We start from the raw sequence: 23,963 nt of genomic DNA on the forward strand, positions 1-23,963 counted from the left end.
GCCCCGATGCCATCCCCATCTTAACAAGAATTCCAGATCTGCCGTGGAAAGCCTCATTCTCCAGGCATGTTTCCTTAGTGACACATGGGCACAGTGACCCAGAGATAAAGGTTACTATTCGGATGTCACAGACTGGGAGTATGGACAGAGGATGTGAATGACTCCTTAGATTAGGTAATGCTTCCTTAGATTTGCTTCTGTAGCCCCATCAAGAAACTCCTTTGTGGATTGTCAGCCATGACTTACTCATATTTATAGTCCCAGCCTCTTGTAATATGACCTGAAGTTTAGTCAGTCTTCAATATATTGTTCTTAATGAAAGGGTTTCTGTTTGTGGGCGTCAAGTCGAATTTCTTTGATTTGAATTCTCTCCATTTTTGCTGGGTGGGCATTTTTTAAGAACCGAGCAAGAGTTCATTAGGCCATTAGAAAATGAAGATGAAATTTTACCCAGGAGAATTCCATGTGTCAGGAAAGCAGAGAATTCTATCATAGCAGATTCATATGGTTTAGAGAATAATGGGAGACTAAAATCTCCCACCCGTCTCTGCCACATATAAAAGTAAAGCACTTAGAGCACAGGAAGTGAACTAGTAACCTCAAGTGGCATCCAGCTAGCAAGATGTATTTTATTTGGTCTGTGTGGTGTTTTATTTTTAATTGAGTTAATTGCCAGTGCTAAAAGAAAACAGATTTCATAAAAAGCATCTGAAATATCAGATGGCCATCTTTCTCTGAAAAATGGGAAAAACCTGGCAATACTTGAGTTTGCATTTTTTCTTGACATTTGACTGGCTCTTATTTCAATGGGGTATTGAAATTGCCATAGCCCTTGGCCCTATCTGTGCCATTGCCAAGAAACTGAGCACCAGCAGCCATTCATCCTCATACTCAGAGCTAAGCCTGACTTTCTTTTTCCTTATTTGCTTGACTTACCTGGTCCCCACAGGATTAAACTTGAAGATCTTGTTTAGAGCCTTTGGGTTTAAAGGTCTCAGATGATGACCCTGAAGTTCGGATATTTACTTTGTGGCTATAAAATATATACGTACAAAGGAACTTAGGAGTCCATGAATAAACATAAACTCATTTTGTTCATCTGTACATCTTCAGTGGTCGATTTCTCTGCGTATCCTATCTTATTTATAACACCACATTGCCATGGAAATTCACTGCTGTACTTTCCACTTCCCAGCTCTCCTAAATTTTACTCCTAACATTTTCAGAGCTGCTTGTACAATGTGCAGATTTAGTGTAGTAGCAATCTCAAGTGGTTTTGTAACATTAAATATTAAATAACTTTAAAACTGCAAATAAGGGAAAAATAAGAAGTCAGCCAAATCCTGACACATACATTTAATAAAGAAGCAACAAAGAGTCTCTCATTTACATGACTTGCTGCTCAAACACTGGAGTAGAATCAGGGCCTCCTCTACACCTGTATTTTCTTCAGATGTACTATGAAACATCTCCCAGAGTCATACTGTGATTTACTAGTCTGCCTAGCCATGGGCACTGGCCCCTGCAGGTAATCATAACACTTCATTGAGAAATCATTTATTGGTTGCCTTTCATATGCCTGCTATATACACCTAGTAATGGTGTATATAACTTTGTATATAACTCAGCCTAGTGGTTGTGTTATGGGACATGTGCTATGTGTATGTGTTGAAAGGCTATTCTGTATACATTACAAGGATCACCTCATTTTAAACGCCACCCCTACCCTTTGAAGTAGGCGTTATTGTCTTCCTTTTTATTGATGAGGTTACAGAGGTTAAGGGAGTGCCCAGGGTCACACAGGCTGTATGAAACTAGGGATGCAAAATTTCAGCCCTGGCCATGTGAACCCAGCCTCCCTTGTACTAGTCATGAGTAGATCTAAGGCACAGAGCTTTCCCTCAGAGCTGAAAATCCATCTGGTTTTTGGTCACTTAAAAGATAATTAGAATATGTATTATTTAATATTAGAGCAGTATATTATGGAGACAAACACTTCTGCCTGTGTAGGTGGAGACCAGAGAAAACTTCAGAAAGGTCACGGTAAGTTTAGTTGGGTAAAGAGGAAGAGCTGTCCGTCCCAGGAGAGGAGAAGGGTAGGAGACAAGGTACTGAGGCATGAATGTGAATGGGCTATTCATGAGATGAAAGGCAGCCTTGATACCTGGGAGATGTAATATTTATAGGCAATACATGGAGACGACTGTGTATTCATTATTTCCAAAATTAGGGTTAAGATTAAATCAAACAAACAAAAAGGTAGAGTTCACGTACAATGGATCAGGAATGAAATTTGTTCAGGTCACCCTAAAGATGTGATCCCAGGCTTGATCAGGGCAATATTTGATTAGCGTCTCTCAGCTAAGGGAAGGACAGGGGTACAGAGACATGATTTCCCTGTTGTAGAGGACATTCTGAGATGCAGGTTGTCTGAATATGTTACAGCACTGAGGGGGAAAGAGTACTGGCTTCTGGAAAGACTTGCTTTCAGTGAAAGTGCCTCAGGCCATTTTAAGATCATCAACTTTTCTTGTTCTGTTTCTCTGTATTATAACCGGTCTGCTGATTATGCTCTGGAATTCTTTGTAGATTTGCCTATAGGAAGAGAAGCTGTCATGCATAACAAAAGAAATATTCTGGACTGTATGACTATTCTCTTTCTCATGATTAAATTAATCAGTTGACGCCTTGGCTTGAATGTCTGTCTGTGGAATTCAGTGAAGTCTAGCCCACCCCCAGAGAAAGAAAACTAGATGTGCTGCACTGGGGCAGACTCTTGGGGAGGGTGGGGAGTAGGGATGAAACGAAGAGAATACATGAAAGGAATTTTCCAAGTTAGAACTTTGAGATTGGATGACTGATGGGATGTAGTGGTTGAGGAGAAGGAAGCATGAAAGATAGGACACTGAGAGGATAATAATGTCCTTGGCAGAGATGGGAGGTAGGAACAGATTGGATTTCTGGAATAAAGATAACACAAGTTTGATTTTGAAGTTTGAGTCCATGGTGCCTGCATTGGTGGAGTGTCCTGCCTTTTGGGTGTCCGGAGTCATGAAGCTGGTTAGATGTAGCGACTGCACAGCAGAGGGGGAATGGGTGAGTTCAGTTCCAGGGAGCGTCTGGAGTGAAAGGGGCTGAGAATGGAAGCCGGGGTGTCACTAATGTCAGAGAGGAGCACAGGCAGTCTGGACCCGGAAGCAGGGGAGGCAGGGAGGTGGGAGAAAAAGGTGAAAGGGCATAGCAGCAGGGATTTAAGCAAAACAGAATGGCCAGTTTTGTCAAAGGCTTTAGGATCAAAGTAGAAGACTTAGACTTCAAAGCTTCAGAGGTCAAAGAGACCTTAAAGGTCTCCTTGCTTCCCGAGAAGAGAGTGTTCAGGTTGTCCAACATCACCCTAATGGATCTGGGTGTGATTACAGTGTTTCCTTTGGGGCAATCTCATGCTTGTCCCATGGTCTCTTGTTTCTTGTTCCTAAGAATAGCTTTGCCGTTAGTGTGGAATACTGTGTAATCCCAGCTGGTAGGAGAGATTATGCTGGTGCTTCAAAAGTGGGCAGCTCACTCTCCCCTCATCCCCATGCTCACAGGGAAAAGAGGGTCCTATTTATTTATTACACAGGGTGCTGCCATGTGACTATAGCAGGTGTGTGGCCCACTCCTTACTCTTTCAGTCAGCACACAACTTGGATGGCATCAGCCAGTCAGCCAAGAATCTCACTGTGCATGTTAACTGGGCTCAGTTCTGTGAAACAGCTTATTCTCCTATGCAGGAGTGCGGGTGACTGACTTTTTTGGGAAAAACCTCAGTGATGACAGATTGTTAATCCAATTATGTCTTTTTCTGTGAGAGGAATGAGCAAGAACATCCTCCTTTCCAGGTAGAAGATAATAGGTCAGAAGTCTGTATTTGTTTCTGGCTGGAGGATCCTTGACGTTCATGGATTTAACTTTTATTTGTACATATGTATACACATACATAGACCTGTATGTATATACACATAGACATATATTTACATAATATACATGTGTGCGTATGTGTATACACATATACACATACATCAGAGTCTATATCTATATGCAGAAATACATATTCTTCACAGACAATTTAAAAGTCCAGGAGGAGAATGTGGCAGTGAATAGACTAAAGGAGTTGGGGGATGAGAGGCGGGGTGGGCATAGGCAGAAAAAAAGATTAAAAAGAAAAAAAGGAAAGATCCAGGAGGTAAGATATGCTTTTAAATGTTTGCATGGGGAGACTGGTATGTCAGGGCAAATAAATTACAAATGAGCTCAGTTAGCAACCGGCTCCATTCCTGTCCGTCTCTCTCTGTGTAATCTTTTTTCCCCCTTCCCACTGAGTGCTAGCAACTCTGATAAATAGATATTTTACTCCCCAATTTCAGATGAGGAGACCAGAGCCATTTTATGTGAGAGTCACAGGCAGGATTCAGGCATACGCGGAGGGGCCCCACTGGTATTCCTGAGACGGATCTGCTCAGCCCCACATCCAGTTATGAGACGTGTATTTGAGCCTGAAACTGACACCAAACAGGGGGGTAGCAAAGGTCACACTCGTTTCCTTCTTAAACTCAAAAGTACATACATTTTGAAAACTTCAGTAGCATTAGTTCCTGTTTTCTGCTTTCCTGTACGATCCCAGCATCAGTGCTGAACAAATAGCTCTTTGTCTTCAGTCTGCTTTCATATTAAAACACACACACACACACACACACACACACACACACACACACACAATGAAAGCACTTGATGTTCAAGGAACACATAACATGAGTTTGACTCTAGATGATAATAAATATTTGGCTGTTTTGCCTCAACCACATGCTTAAGAAGCATGACGTTTGCAAGTGCATGCTCCAAAGTCATATCGACTGAGTTTATTTTTAGCAACGGTGGAGCAATCTTGGGTTTATTCCTTTTTTTGATCTTTATCCTAGACAAGTATTCATTGGAAAATGTGTATTTATCTTTTTTCTGATTTCCACAAATCATGACCAATCACATTTGAGTGCAAATGGACTTTAAGCTCACAATTGTAAGTTGAGTCTATATTCAAGGGAATTCTGGGAGCAATGAGAGATTTTATAGGAAGAGTGAATGACCTAACAGAAGTGTAATTTGGAGACCCTGATTTTTGGCAGGTGTCTTTTGTGCAGATTGTGGGTGACTGGCACTGGTGTTGATGAGGGGCAAATGCCAGCGACACTGAACTTTAACTTGCCAGGTGTTTGACAAGAGAAGTCAACCCAGAGAGAAAACAATAGACCCCAATACAAAATTGAAGAAAGAATCAACATTATTTAACTGCTACATAGAGCTTATGAACAAAGCATAAGAAAAAACATCCAGATCAACGTAGTTACACCCAATAAACTGAACACAGTAGACTTAGAGCTAAGTATAAAATGCAGATGGTATTTCCAATGGCACTTTGGCCCTTAAAGTACAAATGTAATGACAAGAAAAGAGTACAGTTAATTATGATGCTGAGGAAAGACTGCTTGCTTGGGGCAATGACATGAAGAGCAAGTCCTTCATGGTTTCCAGGTGTGGGAGAAGGGAAAGACAGTCATTTCATGTTTTTACTGAACCTAGTTCTTATTCACACTATCTTTTTTCTAGTGAATTATTTTAAAATACAGAGACTGATATAACAAGGACCCACTCTGCTCTCTCTAATCCTGTTCTAACGAATTAAATATTACAGAAGCAGGTGAAGTTCCCTGGACACCCCTCTTTGTTCTCCACCCTCCAGAGAGCATCTCTAACCTGAATTTGGTGTTTTTATTCCCTCCTTTATTTTTATGGCATGCATATATGGGTATGTGTGCGTATGTATAGGAATATATACATATATGTATATATCTAAACACACACGCATACATATAAATACATACATATATATATATATATTTTTTTTTTTTTTTTTCTTGAGAGAGAGCACAAGCAGGAGGTGGGGTAGAGAGAGGGAGAAGCAGACTCCCTGCTGAGTAGGGACCCTGATGTGGGGTTTGACTCCAGGACCCCCAGATCATGACCTGAGCCAAAGGCAGATGCTTAGTGATTTAGTGAAGACTGTTCTGCTCAAATTAAGTCCACATTTGACCTGAGAAAGAAAAGTAAATAGGTTTGACTTACTTCCAACCTCAGTGACTTTGCATTGGTAAGTCTGTTGCTTCTCAAACAGAAACAGCTGAGTCTTCAGCAAATGAGGAAAACCATTTGGAATGACAGAGTAAATTATTGATGGAAGTAGCAGTAATTTCAGGAAACGTTTGTTTTGAGGCTAAAACTCAAGTCTGTGTAATCAGTCCATGGGACAAATAACATCTTTTCTCCTAACTAGGGTATTTCATTGGACTCCTAAACTAATGAAAGTTTTGAAAGCTATTATGGGAATTTAGATTATATCTCAGAGTTTCCAAAAAATGGCAGTTTTCATCTCCCCTTTATTTCGTTCTTTAAGATACATGGGACATTTTCCAAACTACGGTCAATTTACTTTTTTCCCTAGTTAATGAACATCTCTGTTGTATGCAGGTAATAAAGTTAGTATCCCAGTTGAAAAGAGAATACTGACCCAAAGGTCATGTTAGAGCTTAAAAAAAAAAAAAAAAAAATCTCAGATGAAACCTATCAGTTAACTAAGTCTTAGGTTAGTCCCTCACCCACTTTCACATACTGTACCCTGAAGGTAAAGAAAAATAAAACTAATCCTTGGATGGAGGCACTTTGGCTAAAAGCCTGTGGAGCAAGAGAAAAATAGGTCTGTATCTGCATCATTAACTTGAGTCAGTGATGTCTGAGGCTTTGTTAGACCTATAATTGCCAATTAATTAAAAGGCCTTACTTTGTTCTACAAACCAAAAATCCAGCCAACCAACCAGTCACCCAGAGTTCTGAAATCTGTAGGTTGGTTTGTAAAAAAGTTAGGTGTTGGTTTAATTTCTGAAAGTCTTTTTTTATACCCTACTGAACGTCATTCTGCCTCCTCAGAGAAGGCTGTGTGTCAGGTATCCGCTGAGTATTTTCTGGAACTTAGGATGTGGTCATCCATTTCCAGTCTCCAGTCTTGACATTAAGGCCAGAGGGCCACAAGATATAGATGGAGACATAGTGCTTAAAACAGGGACACCTGTTTTCTTTTACCAAGTTACCGAGAATGTAGGGGAGTGGCACAGTTGTCTGGACCCAGTGTTCTCATCTGTAGAACAAGGGTGTGGATGGACTATCTAGTTGTTAAGAACAACCCCAGTTACGAGGAAATAAAAAATGGGGGATGGATACCTCTGATTTGTGTGCACAGAAATATGTTGATGTTATAATGAAACACCGGCAAGACCAAACACTTGGCTTTGGTGAGCTGTTTTCCCACTTAGGGTAAGCAGTGCATGTTCTCAACACCAGCTTTGACCAGGATTCTGGCTTAGTCATTGCACTTGGAGGGCGTGCGTTATATACGCAGAGAAAGGAAGAGACCACAGAGTGAGTCTTACTTGCCCTCTTGCCTTAGCATAGAAGCAGAGCCGAAATGGAGGTGGGCAGCTGTCAGAGTAGTTCCACGGGTTTTGTGTTCATGTGATGAGAGAGAGTGAGCTGTGGAGGAAAGTTGCTCATAATAGAAAAACAAGTTTTATTTTAATTTTTGTATTAATTTTTTGTATTTTGTAAAGAGGCGAGATTTAGTAGTGAGAAGCATGGTCTCTGGCATGAGCCTGCCTGGATTCAGATACCAAGTTCACCACCTGCTCCCTGTGTTCTTAGGCAAGTTACCTAAGTCCCCTCTCCTTACCTGCAAGATGGAGACCAGTGGCATCTGCCTGTATGGTTCTCGTAAAACGTAAATGAGGCACTACATACAAAACTCTTTTTTTTTAAATTTTATTTATTATTTGACAGACAGAGATCACAAGTAGGCAGAGAGGCAGGCTGAGCAGAGAGCCCAATGCGGGGCTCGATCCCAGGACCCTGGGATCACGACCTGAGCTGAAGGCAAAGGCTTTAACCCACTGAGCCACCCAGGCGCCCCTACATACAAAACTCTTAACGATGGTACCACGCATAAAGTAAGTGTTCAAGAAATGCCTGATCTTGTCGTTTTTTAGTAGACAGGTGATCCTCAAAGAAAACCTAGTAAGTAGAAAAATGGCTCACCTTGTAAGGAAGACTTGCTATTGAGCTTGAAACCATAATTACTTCACTTCAAAACTTTGTGCAGGTGAACATGTCAGATATACAGAAACCCCTTGGACGGGCTTTAGAAGTCCAGGTGTACTTGACTGAAGAAGTGATAAAATATGAATATGTTTAGGTTGTAGCTTTGTCCATATCTTAGGAATGTCATCAGCTCTGAGTTTTTAGTAGAGAAACAGGAATTTAATCTACTTTGTACTTTGAGGTAATAGGGTGGGTTTATGTATTTTAAAGTATCACTATAATAAAATCTACACTAATGTATTTCAAAATATATCCTGCTCATTTAACATAATTTTACTTTATTTGTAATAATTTACAAGATATGGTGGCATGATTTATATTAAATCTTAAATTTTATGGAAGGAAAGATAGAAGCAGTACTTCTCTTCATGTATTTGATAAGAAATGAGTTAATCCTTTTTTGTGATAGTTTAGGTGATGGAACAGCTAAAATGAGAAATGTCTCAAAAATAATGAATTCCATACTATATGCTAAATTTTATACTCTGTGCCTTAGTTTTGTACTCAATAACAATATTTTCATGTACATTATTTCAGTGTTGACTCTCTTTGATTCCAAATTACTATGATGTTGATAATTTTTAAAATTACATTAGCAGGAGTGCCTGGGTGGTTCAGTCAGTTAAGCAGCTGCCTTCGGCTCAGGTCATGATCCCGGGGTCCTGGGATTGAGCCCCACATTGGGCTCCCTGCTCAGCGCAGAGCCTGCTTCTCCCTCTCCCTCTGCCTACGCTCCCCCTGCTTGTGCTCTCTCTCTGTCTGTGTCAAATAAATAAATAAAATCTTTTAAAAAATTGCATTAGCAGTATTTGGCATGTCTTCCCCCTTTCTTGTTTATATTTTTGTACAGTTCCTAGAAATAGCTGATAACATTATTAGATTATGGACTACTTTGGTTAAAATAAACTTTAAAATACATAAAGGGAGTACCTATACCCTTACTAAAAATTCAGATGTCAGTTTAGGAGCTGTTCTTTACAAAACACAATGTTTGCTTTCAGGAATACAAAGATAAATACGGCTCTGTTTCACCTACTTGGAACTTACAAGCAAGTCAGAGGTTTGTGGCTGTAATCAAAAATGAGGTAGAGAGCTAAAGAACACACCCTCGGAGAGAGACTTACAGTGCTTTCAGTGTTGCAACATTCGGAAAAGGTAGATTCACAGACTAACTAGTATTTGACATAAATCCTGAAGGAGGAATAGTATTTCAGCAGGTAGAGAGGATGATTGGCTAAAATGGAGAACGGCCCCCGGGTAATTACTGTTGACGTTGGCTGACAAGCTCTGTATTATTTTAGCTGCACTGGTATTGAATAAAAGCACCAGTGCAGTCCTCCCCTGTCTCCAGCTTTGCAGGCACCCAATTTCTCTTCATCAGGAGAGAGAGACCCTTCTCATTATGTGGTGTGCATTAACGTCCCTTGAATTAAAGATATGATTTTAGCTGAAGACACTGTCTTCAGTGTTCAAAAGTATTCAGTTCAGGAAGAGGTAGCATCCCATAATGGTTAAGAGCTAGGATGCTAGAACCAACCCACCTAGTTTCCAGGCTTTGCTGTCTCCTTTACTAGCTATGTGACCTTCAGCACTTTCGTAAGCCATTTGGTACTTGTTTGCTCAGCCAAAGAAAGGGAGAGCGGGCATGATGATTATAGTACCTACTTTGGTGTTTAGAATAGTTTCACTAAATGACTTCCTATCTGTAAAGTGCTCGGAAGAGCTCCTGGAATAGAGGAAGTACACCGTAATTGTTGTAAGCAAAATGGCCGCATCTGCCTGCCTTGCTCTGCCTAGGACGTTGTGCTGAGTTGAGCACTGGGGCTGCTCTGGGTGTTTTCCCTGCTTCATCCTCCTACAGCTGAGGATCCCGGTGCCATTCGTCCATTCGTGACCCCTGGCAGGAAGACTCAAGACGTCAATGCTCTGATTCCCTACTTTCATGGCACATTTTATTCGTCTTGATTTTAACAGAGAGCCCTTTCAGCCTTGTTGTCTAAGGACAATAAACCAGATTCAGTGGGTGGTCGTTTTTACTAGCTTTCCATTCTAATTTTCAGGTTTGATGGATATAAAAGGTTTCCATGTCCAAACAAATGTAGCGGAACACATTGACTTCTCGAGGCAAAAGAAGTGCACTGTAATTTTGTGGAATTGGAGAGGGGGCTTTAGAGTCCGCTTCTGGTGTCCTGGTTTTGCCACTTAGCAACAATGTAACAGCTCTGCCTTGGGCAGCCTAATCCCTTAGGTTTCTGTTTCCAGTAGAGGTTGCTGCCTTGCTGAGTCTCCTCTGAGGGAGTCTTTCTGGCATCCCGGGGTGTTTCTGAGCATTGTCCACTGACAGCTGAGCATCCAGCTTTTTGATTCTGCTAACCAGGCTGACACTTACTTTCTGCTTTCCAGCCCCCCAAAAGGGGCGGTGGTGGTTCTCGCTCCTCTTTCCTGTGGCCTTGGGAACTGATGCTTCACAAAATGCCTCTTCTGCCTGTTCAGTGCTACCTTCAAGCAAGGCACAGAGGTCATTTATTTTTACCATCTTTAACCAGGCTTTAGGTTTTTAAGAAAACCTTCTTTAACTATATTTCCATTATTACCGTAACAACAGTGTCTTTTGAAATTTCTCTGTATGAATAAGTTTAATGCTTCCCTTCTCCATCCTTGCTTTCTAAATGAAAATCCTTATAACCTAAGGACTCATCCCCTCGTTATTGTTAAATATTTTATATGAATTACATTGTCCCCGAAGGGCAATAGCATTTAATTTGCCCATGAAATTTAGCGCAATTATTTATGTTGCTAACCTCAGTCATTTTATTCCAAAATTAGACTTTTTTGAATCCTTAATTTTTATTTGTATCTTAATGGGTTGGAATTAAGCTAAGTAATATTTTAGTAGAGGTTAGTAAGTATGGTATTTTCAGAGCCTTGGTCTGTGTGAGACCGCTTTTCCTATTCCTTCACAACTGAAAGGCAGTTTGGCTGGCAGTGGCTGTCTCTCTGAGTGAGTCGTCTCTTTCTTTTTTAGGTTAGTAATACAAGGGACAAATTTAAGTCCAATTGGACATTTATTTCCTTGATGGTAACCTATTTTCATTTGATTTTTGTGTTGACTTGTTTTTGCTTTTATGCCTGGTACTAAAGAATTTTTTTTTAAACCCAAGGATTCAAAACTTCTATCAGAATATGGCTTTGACTTGATATAATTTGAAATACAATTTAGTCCTCTTTTTTTCCATTCAGATTTTGGTTTATTGTTTTTTTTTTTATACAGTCTTTGATTATTCTATTTCAGTTCTGCTGTCGTGTTTTCTCAGAAACAACTATAATTAGACTTGATTTTTCTGGTCCTTCAGATCTAGTCTTCTTTCATCTATTGGTTCCTTCCTCTGGTCATATGGGGCTGTTTGTCTTCTACATCAATGATTTGATTTTACATAGTACACATCTCCATTTTTCTCTCTCCCCCCATGTGGGTAATAGTCTGTCCCTTCATTTTTAGAATCTTTGTACTGGATCTTTATGTCACTTCGATTTTCTTTTTATCATACCCAGTAGTCATTTATTGATTATGGCTTTCTACTTTGGTCTTTAAGGGACATGTCTTCTTGTATCGTATTATCAATGCCAAATGCTTTTCTAAAAATTACATCTGGTTCCTCTAGGGAGTTGTTTTTAGGAGACAGGACTTTCTTTGACTCTCCAGCATGCTCTTTTCCTTCCGTATTTATGCACTACTTCTTGGTAGACCTATGTTGACATTTAGCTCTTACTTTCATTCCTGAATTTGGCCGAGATCTGCTCGCAGAGAGGATGCGGGGATTGCCCTGGGCTCCACCCCCTCTCTGCCATCCTTTTGTTTGCTGTTAAAAGTCTTCTTTCAGATCTCAGACCTTGTAGCAGTTGATGTTCGCAGGCCCTGGTCTATTTTGTGGTCTAGAAGAGTTTTGTATAAAGCAGCAATGGCTAATGCCTTGTTTTTCATACTCTCTGTAGGGATTATTAAACGATGTCAACCCCTAGAATACATACCATCACGGATCATCTTGTCTCTACATCTGCCTTTCTGTAGCTGCAATCCCGGGTTGCTACATATTTCCCTTTATTACCTTTTAAAAGTAGCAGTCACTAACCGATAGGGTGGGGGGACTCTCCTCCTGCCCCCAAAAACCTCATGGCGGAGAGGAGGTTTCTGACCATACAGATTGTTGCATTTGTATCTGGGACGGTAGAAAGCAGAGAAAGGGAGATACGCTAAGATTTTATGGATTTTATGAAGTAAGGATTTTATGAATCCTTCAGGATTCATAGCTTGTTTTTCTCTGCCCTGAATTACATCATTTTAAAAATCTAATTTTATTGTTTGTTTCCTGCTGTAAAATTCTCTGATTCCTGCTATAGGTTGAAGGCTATATATATCTCTCTCTATATATCTGTCTGTATATATATATATAGAAAGAGGGAGATAGATATATCTATCTAGGCATATAAATATATATAGATAGATCTCTCTCTCTCTCTCTACACACACACACACACACACACACACACACTTTTTTGTGGTTGTGTGTACCTTTATTTACCTCTTGTTTTATAGGTATTTTAGTGGGAGGTTGGGGGAAGCTATCTATCAGGAGGCTGTAGCTAGACATCATTTAAAACGGTAATTTATATGAAACTACACAAATAAAAAAAGTTATTATGCATGTAGCAGAATGCTTGAAAATTTTGCTTCCTGCAGGTATTTTGTGGAAATAAACTCTGCCTTGTAAATATTCATCACAAATTGTTATTCAAATGATGGAGGCATTGGTGTCCTGTGTTAGAACCTATATCTTCCAAAAACTGGGTCAATTTAGTGAGGAAATAAAATGCAGGTACATTAAGTGATTATAGGAATTCCAATGACTTCCATAAAGTTTTTATTATACATAAAAATTGCCTGATCACTGCCTACTAACAGAAGAGTTTTAGAGCTGAAACAGCTGTTATAAATCATTTAATCTGGGTGTTGCAAATTCAGTTGCCTTCAGAGGCCAGAAAAGTGACCCGCATATGCATGAAGTAGGTTGATTTAATACATTGGGAAGTGAAAGAGACTGGAGACAAGTGAAGATTACTTGTGCCATCAAACCCTTGGGTTGTATTATCAAAAGAGTGTAATATAAACCCACTCTCCCATTAGAGAGGTGAAACTGAGGTCAAGGAATAATAGATTTGCCCAAAGTTTGGAGATTCTGTGTGCCTGAACCCAAACCAACTACATAGTTGTAGTGCCCAGTGCAAAATAAAATGTGGGGTCTCTTGTTCAGCGATTATGAAGAATTTCAAGATAGTGCCCGCAAAACATTAAAACCAAGCGTGGGACCCTGTTGTTGTCACTTATGGTACTTGGTCTTCACTTCTGAACTAGAATTTATATATCCAGACAGAAAGAAACATACCAGCACTCCCATCCGCAACCACCAAAAATCAGTAATGGAGAAATGGTTAAAATTAAGTCCTTGACTTTGATGCTATAGTAAGTGAACCACCTTTACCTACAAGAGGGCTTTTCTGTATCATTTGCAAGTGTTCATTCACTTGTTTTACTGCTTCCATCCGTTTTTATCATTTCTTCCTGAATTCAGGTTTTATGAATTATTAGTTGAAGATTTTCAACCCTGATGTTCAAAGCTCTTCTCTAAATGTTAGTTCTGGTTTGAATTCCAAGATGTTTGAAAGGTCAGCCAGCCTAGGATTGAAACTCTGAGGAACACTTGTGTCTGCTGTTGGGTCTAACTCAGGTCTCAGAGGCCCCCTTACCATTATTCTTTTCCTCTTACCTGCAGAAGCTGTCATTTTTTTCAGAATATTTTGTATGAAATTTGAGTCCTCTCCTCAAATCACCTCTTCCTCCCTTCCCTCTCCACCCCCTCCTTTTTTTACCTTATTTGAAAATTTTACATGGCTTGCAAACACATGAAACAATTTACCTCCTGACTGATTGAGGTTGACTAGTCCCTTGTTGTGTTCCTTTATAACTTAAAAGCCATAGAACTACTAACAGCACAACCTCAGAATTGCTAATGAGTGAAACTTAGCCAGCTTTGAAAGGCAGAGCTATTCATAGTCAGAACATATAAGAAATAATATTGGGAGTTGAGTACTAGGGTGAACCATACATACATATAATATATAATTTATATAATGTATTTATATTTATACAAAGTCTTATGTACATATTTTTAAAATTTCAGGTACCTCACACTAAATATTTCACTGCAAATCCCCTAAAAACAAGGACATTCTCCTACATAGACTGTAATAAAATTCCCCCATTCAATAAATTTAACATTTATGTAATACTATGTCTAATTTAAGATTCATATTCAGTGTTTTCCATTGTCCCGATAATTTTTGATATTGTTAAAAAACATTTCCTAATCTATCATCTGTTTATTTTCTGTGGGGACCACTTTACAAAATCTTTAATTCTGATATCAAATGCATGAATTTTCTTCCCAAGTTGAGGTCTTAAAGCTCTTATTTAGAAGTTTTTGCCTATCCCCAAATTGCAAAGATCTCTTGCACCAATTTCCTCTGTTAGCTTTATAGTTTCACCTTTCAGATTTAGATCTTACATCTAAGTGTGGTTCATCTTTGTAGAGGGTAAAAAGTAGGGCTTCATCTTTTTTTTTTCTCCCCTGCTAACATCACCACTGTCTACAGAAAGTCTTATATTTTAAGGCTTACACATTGAATCATTTAAAATTGAAAGAGAACCAAAAATGGTTTTCCTCACTAAAAAAATGAAAGTCTAACTAACAGCTAGATACACAGTTTGGGGTGGTGTAAGGTTGTCATTAGCGATCGTGTATCGGGTGGATGACTTAGATTCCAAGTGGGTTCCTTTAGCAACATCCACAAAGATGTTGGTAAGTATTTGTTAAAAGATGAAGGAAAAAAATCTTACCTGATTTAACAGTACTAAGGCTTTCGTTTTTAAAACAAGTATGAACTTCAGTTAAGTCAAGCTGTTTACTTAATATCTGAATTAGACAAGGAATTCAAAACAGTCTTATGTACCTTTGTATTGTTGAACTGTATTCCTTCATGAGTGATTAACAAGAGGAAATGCATAGGTTGGAGAGAGATGAACAGGGCAATACAGGGCAAATACAGTAACTGGAAGAAAATTTGTTATGAATTACTGTATTTAAGATTTTGCAATAAGGTATCCATATGAGTGTGGATGTGTTCAGCTAACATGGAAATTGCCCATTAAACTTCCTGGTTGGAGCAGTTGGGGGGAGGGGGATTTAAATGGACTCTCTTTCACTCACGTGTTGCAGAATACTATGCTGTGAAATATAAACTGAATGTCATAGAATGTTTTTTTAAACTTCTACAGGTGGAGATTTTCATTTTCCCTTTATGTATTTACCTATGGAGTCCGGTTCCTAAAAAAGGTAGGATCTGCGAAGTTACTTTATATAATTCTTACATAACTGAAAGCCTATATCTCATTTTTTGTGTGTGACATAGTAGTATTTTAAATGATGATAACAGGCGTTCTAAGGACATTTGTGCATTTTTCTTTGGCTTATAAAAATATTTGTAGTTTATCCTTTATAGTAAATATTTTTTTAGGCATATACCAAAAATATCTTTGAAAATAATTTATTTTGCCTGTGAAAGATGTTGCATGTCCTCTGAACATTGTAGTTGTTACTTATTACTTCTGGGCATTAGGAGCCTTATAAAATCCATCTGATGCTTTGAAAGAGGTTGAAAATTTCCATGTCACACAATTGAGAAAAATCAGTTGTTGCAATGTGTGTTATCATTATAATCTTCAGCAACAAAAATTATGTTTTAGTGTCTTGCATAGCTATTAACTAGGCAACACCAGCTGCTGGTTGAAAATGGAGTTCCTTTCATAGACTGTGTTTCACCTTCTGGTCCTACGCTAGTCCTACATATGCTAAGGCACCTTTATCTATGAAAGTAATTCTTCAAGGCTGCTATAACCTTTTTCTTGGTTATTTCGATGCTGAAAGCTTCTGCTAACGAGTTAGGCTGCTTAAATTCAAGTCTTAAGAAGACTGAGCTTCTCTTAGTCATGCACATGCTAATAATACTGATTGGCACAGAAGCTTGGAAATTATTTTGAAAAAAGTTTATAGTATTAAGCTTTAAAGTGAAATCCATTTTATCTTTAGTAGAGAATTTTTCCAAAGTAAGGCATTGCGCCAAGTGTCGTCTTACTAGTAAATTTTCATGTAAATATTGATGTGAAAATTTGCAAATGAGTTTTTAGTTTTCAAGTCTGAGTTATAAGATATTATCTGCCTGTGGCAAATTCTATTATAAATAGTGGTTGTTTCCCAATGTTGTATTTCCCTAAAGGGATTATTCTTTTTACTTGTTGTCTTTTCCTTTAGTACCTATATTTATCTTTCACTCACTAGGGCTACCTGGCCCAGAGGCCCCTTGAGTAAATTTAAAAGAATGAACCCCGTTCTGTAGGCTGAGTATGAACAAATTCTCAACTAGGGTACATAAATGTGGTGAAGACTGCCTCGTTTGGAACCCTGCTGTTCTGGTTTTAAAATTCACTTATGTGGAGAGAAAATGGAAAGAATGACTTAGGGCTCCTGTGCTCACAACGTCACTACCTTGGAAAAGGAAATAGCTCGGGATGGAATTTCAGCTGACAAGGGAAAGTTGTGTTTCATGGGAATGGCAAGTTGCTAACTGAGGTCCAGCTTTGGAATTCATGTTGGGTTCTGTGGGTGAAGGGCTTTGATGGAAAGCAAGGAGAGATGGTGAGAGCCGGGAGCACTTTTTTTGCCCTTCTTTGGGATACAGTCTCTTTTAGCCTTTCTACAGCAAGCCTGGCCATCTGTCATCAGAACAGGAAACACTTTGACACTTAGCTCTGCTTCTGTCCAACAGACTGAGGGGAACAAGAGTAGCTTTTATACTCCAGTCCTCAGTGGCTCTGTAGAAGGCAGTAAGAGGGTCTGTCAGTGGAATGTTTGCTTGGAAGTTGCTTTTCCTTAAATTATTGTGGTTCCCTTTCTTTTTCTCTTTTCTTTCTTTCTTTCTTTTTCTTTTTTTTTTTTTTTTGACTTTATTTGAGAAAGAGAGAGTGAGAGAGAAGGGGGAGGGACTGAGAGAGAATCTCAAGCAGACTCCGAGCTGAGTGCACAGCCCAACGTGGGGCTCGATCTCATGACCTTGAGATCATGACCTGAGCCGAAATCAAGAGTGGAATGCTTGACCAACTAAGCCACCCAGGCACCCCTATCCTGATTCCCTTTCATACTGTATCTAGTTACAACAAGTGCTTAAAAAATAAGAAGAGAACCAGATGTTTTTCTCTTGTCAGATTATTGGTGTTTGGGGTTTCTTCCTCTAATACTAAGAAGCTCTGAGTTTTGGTTGAGTCTGTAGTTTCATGTTAGTCATCATGTGTGACTGAAAAGTGCACATAGTATCCATGGGACTGAAACAGCTGTGAGGCCTTCTTAAGCCATCTTGTCTGATCCTCTTATTTCACAGCTGGGGAAGCAGAAATCCTGACAGGGTAGGTAGCATTTCAGAGGTCACACAGTTAGTTTATTAAAAGCTGAATCTGTAGGCGAACCATAAGAGAATATGGACTCTGAAAAACAACCTGAGGGTTTTGAAGGGGCGGGGGTGGGAGGTTGGGGGAACCAGGTGGTGGGTAATAGGGAGGACACGTATTGCATGGAGCACTGGGTGTTGTGCAAAAACAATGAATACTGTTACACTGAAAAAATAAATAAATAAAAATTAAAAAAAAAAAAAGCTGAATCTGAAATGAAACATGCACGGCTGTCTCTTAACCCAATACTTTCTCTATTCTACCAGCCTGTCCTAACTTCAGCATGATTTCCAAATGACTTCCTTCTTTGGTTAAGTTAGCTAACTTGACCTCATGTAGTCATTGTTACCATTTATAGAACCTTAAATACTTACTTCAATGGATATTTAAAATATATTTTCTGTTAACTTTCTTGGAATGGACAGTGTGTTTGCCCATCTAACCTAAGAGGAAAAAATGTATATTAACAACATCAGAATTAATCAAAACAAGGAATTCAAATTTTCACAACACTCTAAAGTGTTTTCAATAAAATAGCAGGGCAATGAACCAGTTTGAAGAGGTGAGAGGCCATAGCTGCTTCTTACTCAACATTAAAAATGTGGATTCTTACATGAGCTATTAGAAAAATACCTGAGCAGCTTGCACTGGCCACTTTTTTTCTGCCTTTAGGTCAAATGAGCCTGATGCATCTCTTCTATGATGGATTAAGTCACTCTAGAACCCTTTCTACCCAGAAATTCTGTTAAAGGTTCAGTTAAAGAGATGTTTACCAAATGCAAAGTACCATGCACCCACAACAATAGAGAGAGAATGTTAAAAAATAAAAACAAATTGATTGATAAATAATTTTAGGAAACCATAGAATTTTAGACATGAAAGTTGTCATACATATCATTTGAACACCTCCTTTTATAGATGACGCTGGGCGGTATCAATCTCTAGTGTGAAAATAGCTTTGGTTTTCTCTGTCATGTTGAAATACATTCAGGCTGAACACTGAAGTTTTATTAAATACTGTTAACTTTTCCAATTTGAACTGGCTTAATCCTACAGGGAAAATATGCATATTTCTCTAGGTTTACCACATCATAGTAGAGTTTCAGTGTGTAAATGTGACTGATTCAAGTGCCTTCAGTTTTAAAATATTCTTTGTATTTAGAATACATATAAACTAGATTTATGTAAGAAACATCTGTGCTTTGTCTGGGTCCTATGAGAGGGAGATACCAAGAAGAGATTAAATGTGTAAGAAATCAATTGAGGGAAATTCTTATGAGTGAAAATGGGGAGGGTGTTGGGGAGGCTGGAAGAGCCTACGGACCCCAGTGTAAGACTGATCCCCAGTGTGGGAGAGAGAGAAGGAAAAAATAATTGAGTAAAGCTCTAAGACCACCATGCCTTTCTAAAGAACGTTCACTTGGAGAGTCCCAGAGCCACAGTCTCCATCAGAGGAGAACTGTGTTTCTTAGAAATGACCCTACTTCAGTATTCCTATTGTGCTCCGTCATTGGCTGCAGGCAGCCTGTGGCCTTCATGCAAGTGGAGCTGTGGCCCTGGCCCCTTAGACACCCAGCAGTCCGAGATCCAAGAGGCACAATCTCATGATTGCCATGGGTGCTTTATATTTACAAATATTCTAGCTATTCTAGAGCAGTGTCAAAGGATATATCAAGGAATAAGACTCCATGTGACATAGTAGTTATGTATTTACATGCAAGATACCTGGAAGCATAGAGTACTATTTATCATACTTTTTTTTTTTTTCATTTTAATTAACATGTGTCAACTTAAGCTCTTTTATGTCATATTTCTTGCAGTTGAGATGTAAATGCATCTTTGGAGGCTGACTTCTTACATGAGTTGGGTGACCATACAAGCTATCTTAAGGTCCTAGGCAGTTGCCCCTCCCTTGTGCTCAAAATGATCCAGTTTAGGAGCTAAACTCTATCATCACATATGACTAGCTCTATAATAAAAAATGAAATAATTGGCCCTGTATTTTCAAAATTTCTAGACACCCTGTAAAGTATGTGTGTGTTCATTTATATGAAATCAATAAAATGTTTTCTAAAATTTCATGATGACAAATAGAAGAAGGAGCCTCCTATTTTAATAGTGATGTGATAATGCTCAGGCATGCACATGTTCTGTGTTATAGGTTTTCTGCTTTCTTAGCCTAGAACCCCCTTTATAGATAGCACTAACTTTGGTCATGAAACAAACTCTAGAAGGCATTGACCTTACAGACAGGTCAGTGAACTATTAAGTAAAGTGATTGCTAGATTAGTAGGAATCTAATTTATTTATTTATTTGTTTATTATTTATTTATTTAAAAGATTTTTATTTATTTGACACAGAGAGAGAGATCACAAGTAGGCAGAGAGGCAGGCAGAGGAAGAGGGGGAAGCAGGCTCCCTGCTGAGCAGAGAGCCCGATGTGGGGCTCCATCCCAGGACCCTGAGAGCATGACCTGAGCTGAAGGCAGAGCTTTAGCACACTGAGCCACCCAGGCACCCCAGCAGGGCATATTTAAATAGTTGGAAGATAGGACCATCTCAATAGTCTGTTCCCATAATTGCCAGACACAAGCAATTCTGCCTATAACTATGATTGGCAGAGAAAAGGGCTTTTCAAAAGAAAACCCAGAATTCGTTTAGGTACTCTGAAATCATAACATACAATGTACTCATACAAATTAACACATTTTCCTAAACCCTGAAAGAAACCACTTCAAGCCTTAAAAAATAGAATTATCTCTCGTTTGGTGTTACCTTTTTTTCTCTTTTATAAATGGAAGTTTGTGTTGGATGGAGTTCTTTGAATATTTTTCTTTGAGTTTATTTGTTTAAAATATAGTGTCATGGGAAAGCAAGGTAGATATGTGTGCAACTGGAGTTTAGGTAAATATTTTTTTCTTACAATCTACTTGTTAAGTTAACGTATATCTTTCTGATCTTTTTTTTTTTTTTTTTTAAAGATTTTATTTATTTATTTGACAGAGAGAGATCATAAGTAGGCAGAGAGGCAGACAGAGAGAGTGAGAGGGAAGCAGGCTCCCTGCTGAGCAGAGAGCCCGATGTGGGACTCGATCCCAGGACTCTGAGATCATGACCTGAGCTGAAGGCAGCAGCTTAAACCACTGAGCCACCCAGGCGCCCCTATCTTTCTGATCTTATGGTACATTTTATATCAATCCATTTTGTACACATGCATGTATATAGTTAAATACATGTTACTCAAATATTACCTTACCTAACTTCTGTGTCAGTCAGGGTCTCATTATATAAGACAAAAATCACTGGAGTTATTTTTAGGAATAACCATAATGTAAAGGAACATTAACCGGGAGAACCACTAAGACTTTGTTACTCTCAAGTAATTGATCTGCTTTCTATTTCCTGCCAGGCTGCAATGAGATAAGGAGCTTGACCTGAATGTAAATCAACTCACTACTTCTTTTTTTGAGAAAATCTGTGAAGAAAAAGTCAGCTAAACTAAACAGTGTGCTAAGTGATGTAGTTAATTTACATTCTGGTGAAAGAGTAACATACATTGCAAGGACTGGCACTCTCTGTACATTCTTGGATGAGCAGTGCCCTGGAGGTACCATGGAGATAGTAATAGCGGGAAGAAGCTACCTCTCTGAGAACCAGGAGCTCATGGGAAGTGGGTGGAGTTATCAGAACCTAGAAGCTTGGGGCTAGACATCAAAGAGGGAACCTTGACCATCTAGAATCGGCAGGACTGCAGTGAGGCTGGCTGGGGGAATAAGGAAAAACTGCAAGGTGCTTGGGCCACTGGCATGAACTATGCCGCTACTGGAGTACACGTGCATCGCTGGGGGTGCAGGGGAGGAGGGCGGTGGAGAAGTGGTGGCCAGACCAGGAAGCAGATCCCATCTTCCTCTCGTGGTCTTCTAGTCTCCCTCTAGAACTTCTTAGAAGCTCAGCTCCACAAGGCACCAGCTCCAAAGAGCCCGCTGGATTGGAGTCTGCCGAGTACCAGCTCTGGAGGGGAGAGGCAGTAACTTAATAAGTAGCCCAGCCTTCCCGTGGTCTGCATTCTCTGATGTACTCTGACAACTCTCTGTAATTAGTTTCTTTTAAAAAAATATGCAAGTTGTCACATACTCTGTTGGCTTCATGACTAACTAGGGGGTGAAAAGCCATCATTGAAAACTAGTATGTTGGCCAAATAGGCACTTTGCCCATTCTCTTAGCCTGTCTCAGTCTGCTCAGAATGAAGGCATAGTTCATTATTCATTTGTTTCATTATTCATAGTTTCATTATTCATTTGGTGTGCTTTTCCAACTTCAACAAGGCCATAAAGTGTTGCCATGGTATCATACTTCAAGGTATACTCTTGCTTGTCGGTTAGCTTGGACCCTTTCTAAAATCAAAACAGCAGAATTATCATTCTACCTGTCTTGACAGTGAAAATAAAATTTGTCTAGCTATTACAATATGTGCCCATTTTAAATGTTGTTCCTTGTGTCATTTAAAACATTTCGAAATTGCTTGGAGTATGTCCCTTGTTGAAGGAGGTTCGACTTTCAGAGTTTTACCTAAGTTTTAACTTTGACCTGCTGGCCCCATCAGATAATTTTGTAAGAATTGCAGATGACATAGAATATGAACATTGGGACTAGACCCTGAGGATCAACCATCTCAAGTTTTTCATTTCACATAAGAAGAAACAATTTCAGAAGGATGAATTGACTTGCCTGTGGCAAAAATAGAAGCCAGACATGTGATCTTTAGAATTTTTGAGCCTGTTAAAACAGCAACAACAAGAATAATACTTAGAAAACAAGTTCTAAAAATCTAGCAATTCAAGTATCGGGCTCTCTGCTCGGCGGGGAGCCTGCTTCCTCCTCTCTCTCTGCCTGCCTCTCTGCCTACTTGTGATCTGTCAAATAAATAAATAAAACCTTAAAAAAAAAAGTCTTAAAAAATTTTTTTAAAATTTTTAAAAAGATTTTATTTATTTATTTAACAGACAGAGATTACAAGTAGGCAGAGAGGTAGTCAGAGAGAAAGAGAGAAGACGACTCCCTGCTGAGCAGAGAGCCTGATGTGGGGCTCGATCCCAGGACCCTGAGATCGTGACCTGAACTGAAGGCAGAGGCTTTAACCCACTGAGCCACCCAGGCGCCCCTCGAGTATACTTATTTTAATTTGTAAATTCACCTTGTTAGGAAATAAAAGTCACATCACTGTGGGAGAATATTAAGAGAGAAATCAAGATTGGAGTGGTAGTTTTGGCCCTGCCAGTTGTGCTTCGCCGTACCACTGCTCTCTGATACCTCATTTACCTCATCTGTAAAACGAGAAAATGATGCCCGTCCTGACTTCCTCGGCTTTTCGTGTAGGATTGCTGTGGAAGCCATAAAGTACTTCGAAAGTATAAGACATAACACTCATTATTAACTGACTGAGAAGTGGGTTCTGTTGGGGGCTGTGAATGCCTAACTCCTCCTGTAATGAAACTTCTTATTTTATTTATTTATTTTTTAATTTTTAAATTTTAAATTAAAAAAAATTTTTTTTTGACATGGAACTTTTAAATGTGTTGCTGCCACTTTCTAGCCAGGTAGGATGTTGTGGCCTTGCTTTGATGCTTACAAATAGGTAAGTGCACTTTCTGGGATGGAAATGATCTGGAATGGCCTTGGGATGTGGTCCTTCCATGATTCTTGTGCATCTTCCTTTTTCCCTTCTACCCACACCTTCTTGAATATTTTCTGATTTCCCTCATACCTGTCATTTGCCCTTCTCTCTTTTTTTCCTTATTTATTTTTTATGTCTTTTCAGCATAACAGTATTCATTGTTTTTGCACAATACCTAGTGCTCCATGCAATACGTGCCCTCCCTATTACCCACCACCTGGCTCCCCCAACCTCCCACCCCCCCGCCCCTTCAAAACCCTCAGGTTGGTTTTCAGAGTCCATAGTCTCTCATGGTTCGCCTCCCCTTCCAATTTCCCTCAACTCCCTTCTCCTTTCCATCTCCCCATGTCCTCCATGTTCTTTGTTATGCTCCACAAATAAGTGAAACCATATGATAATTGACTCTCTCTGCTTGATTTATTTCACTCAGCATAATCTCTT

At 39.3% G+C, this 23,963-nt stretch overlaps 1 protein-coding gene across 2 annotated transcripts in view; it reads left to right on the forward strand.

The window, feature by feature from the left end:
• CERS6 (ceramide synthase 6) overlaps positions 1–23,963 on the forward strand; it is a 317,644-nt gene that overhangs the window by 154,150 nt on the left and 139,531 nt on the right. For both annotated transcript variants that reach the window (XM_046019311.1, XM_046019312.1), the window contains exon 4: positions 15,626–15,683. In XM_046019311.1, coding sequence (XP_045875267.1) covers positions 15,626–15,683 — 58 coding nt within the window. The remainder of the gene's footprint in view (positions 1–15,625; positions 15,684–23,963) is intronic.

The sequence above is a fragment of the Meles meles genome, chromosome 9 (genome assembly GCF_922984935.1).
Source record: "Meles meles chromosome 9, mMelMel3.1 paternal haplotype, whole genome shotgun sequence".
Taxonomy (NCBI): Eukaryota; Metazoa; Chordata; class Mammalia; order Carnivora; family Mustelidae; genus Meles; species Meles meles.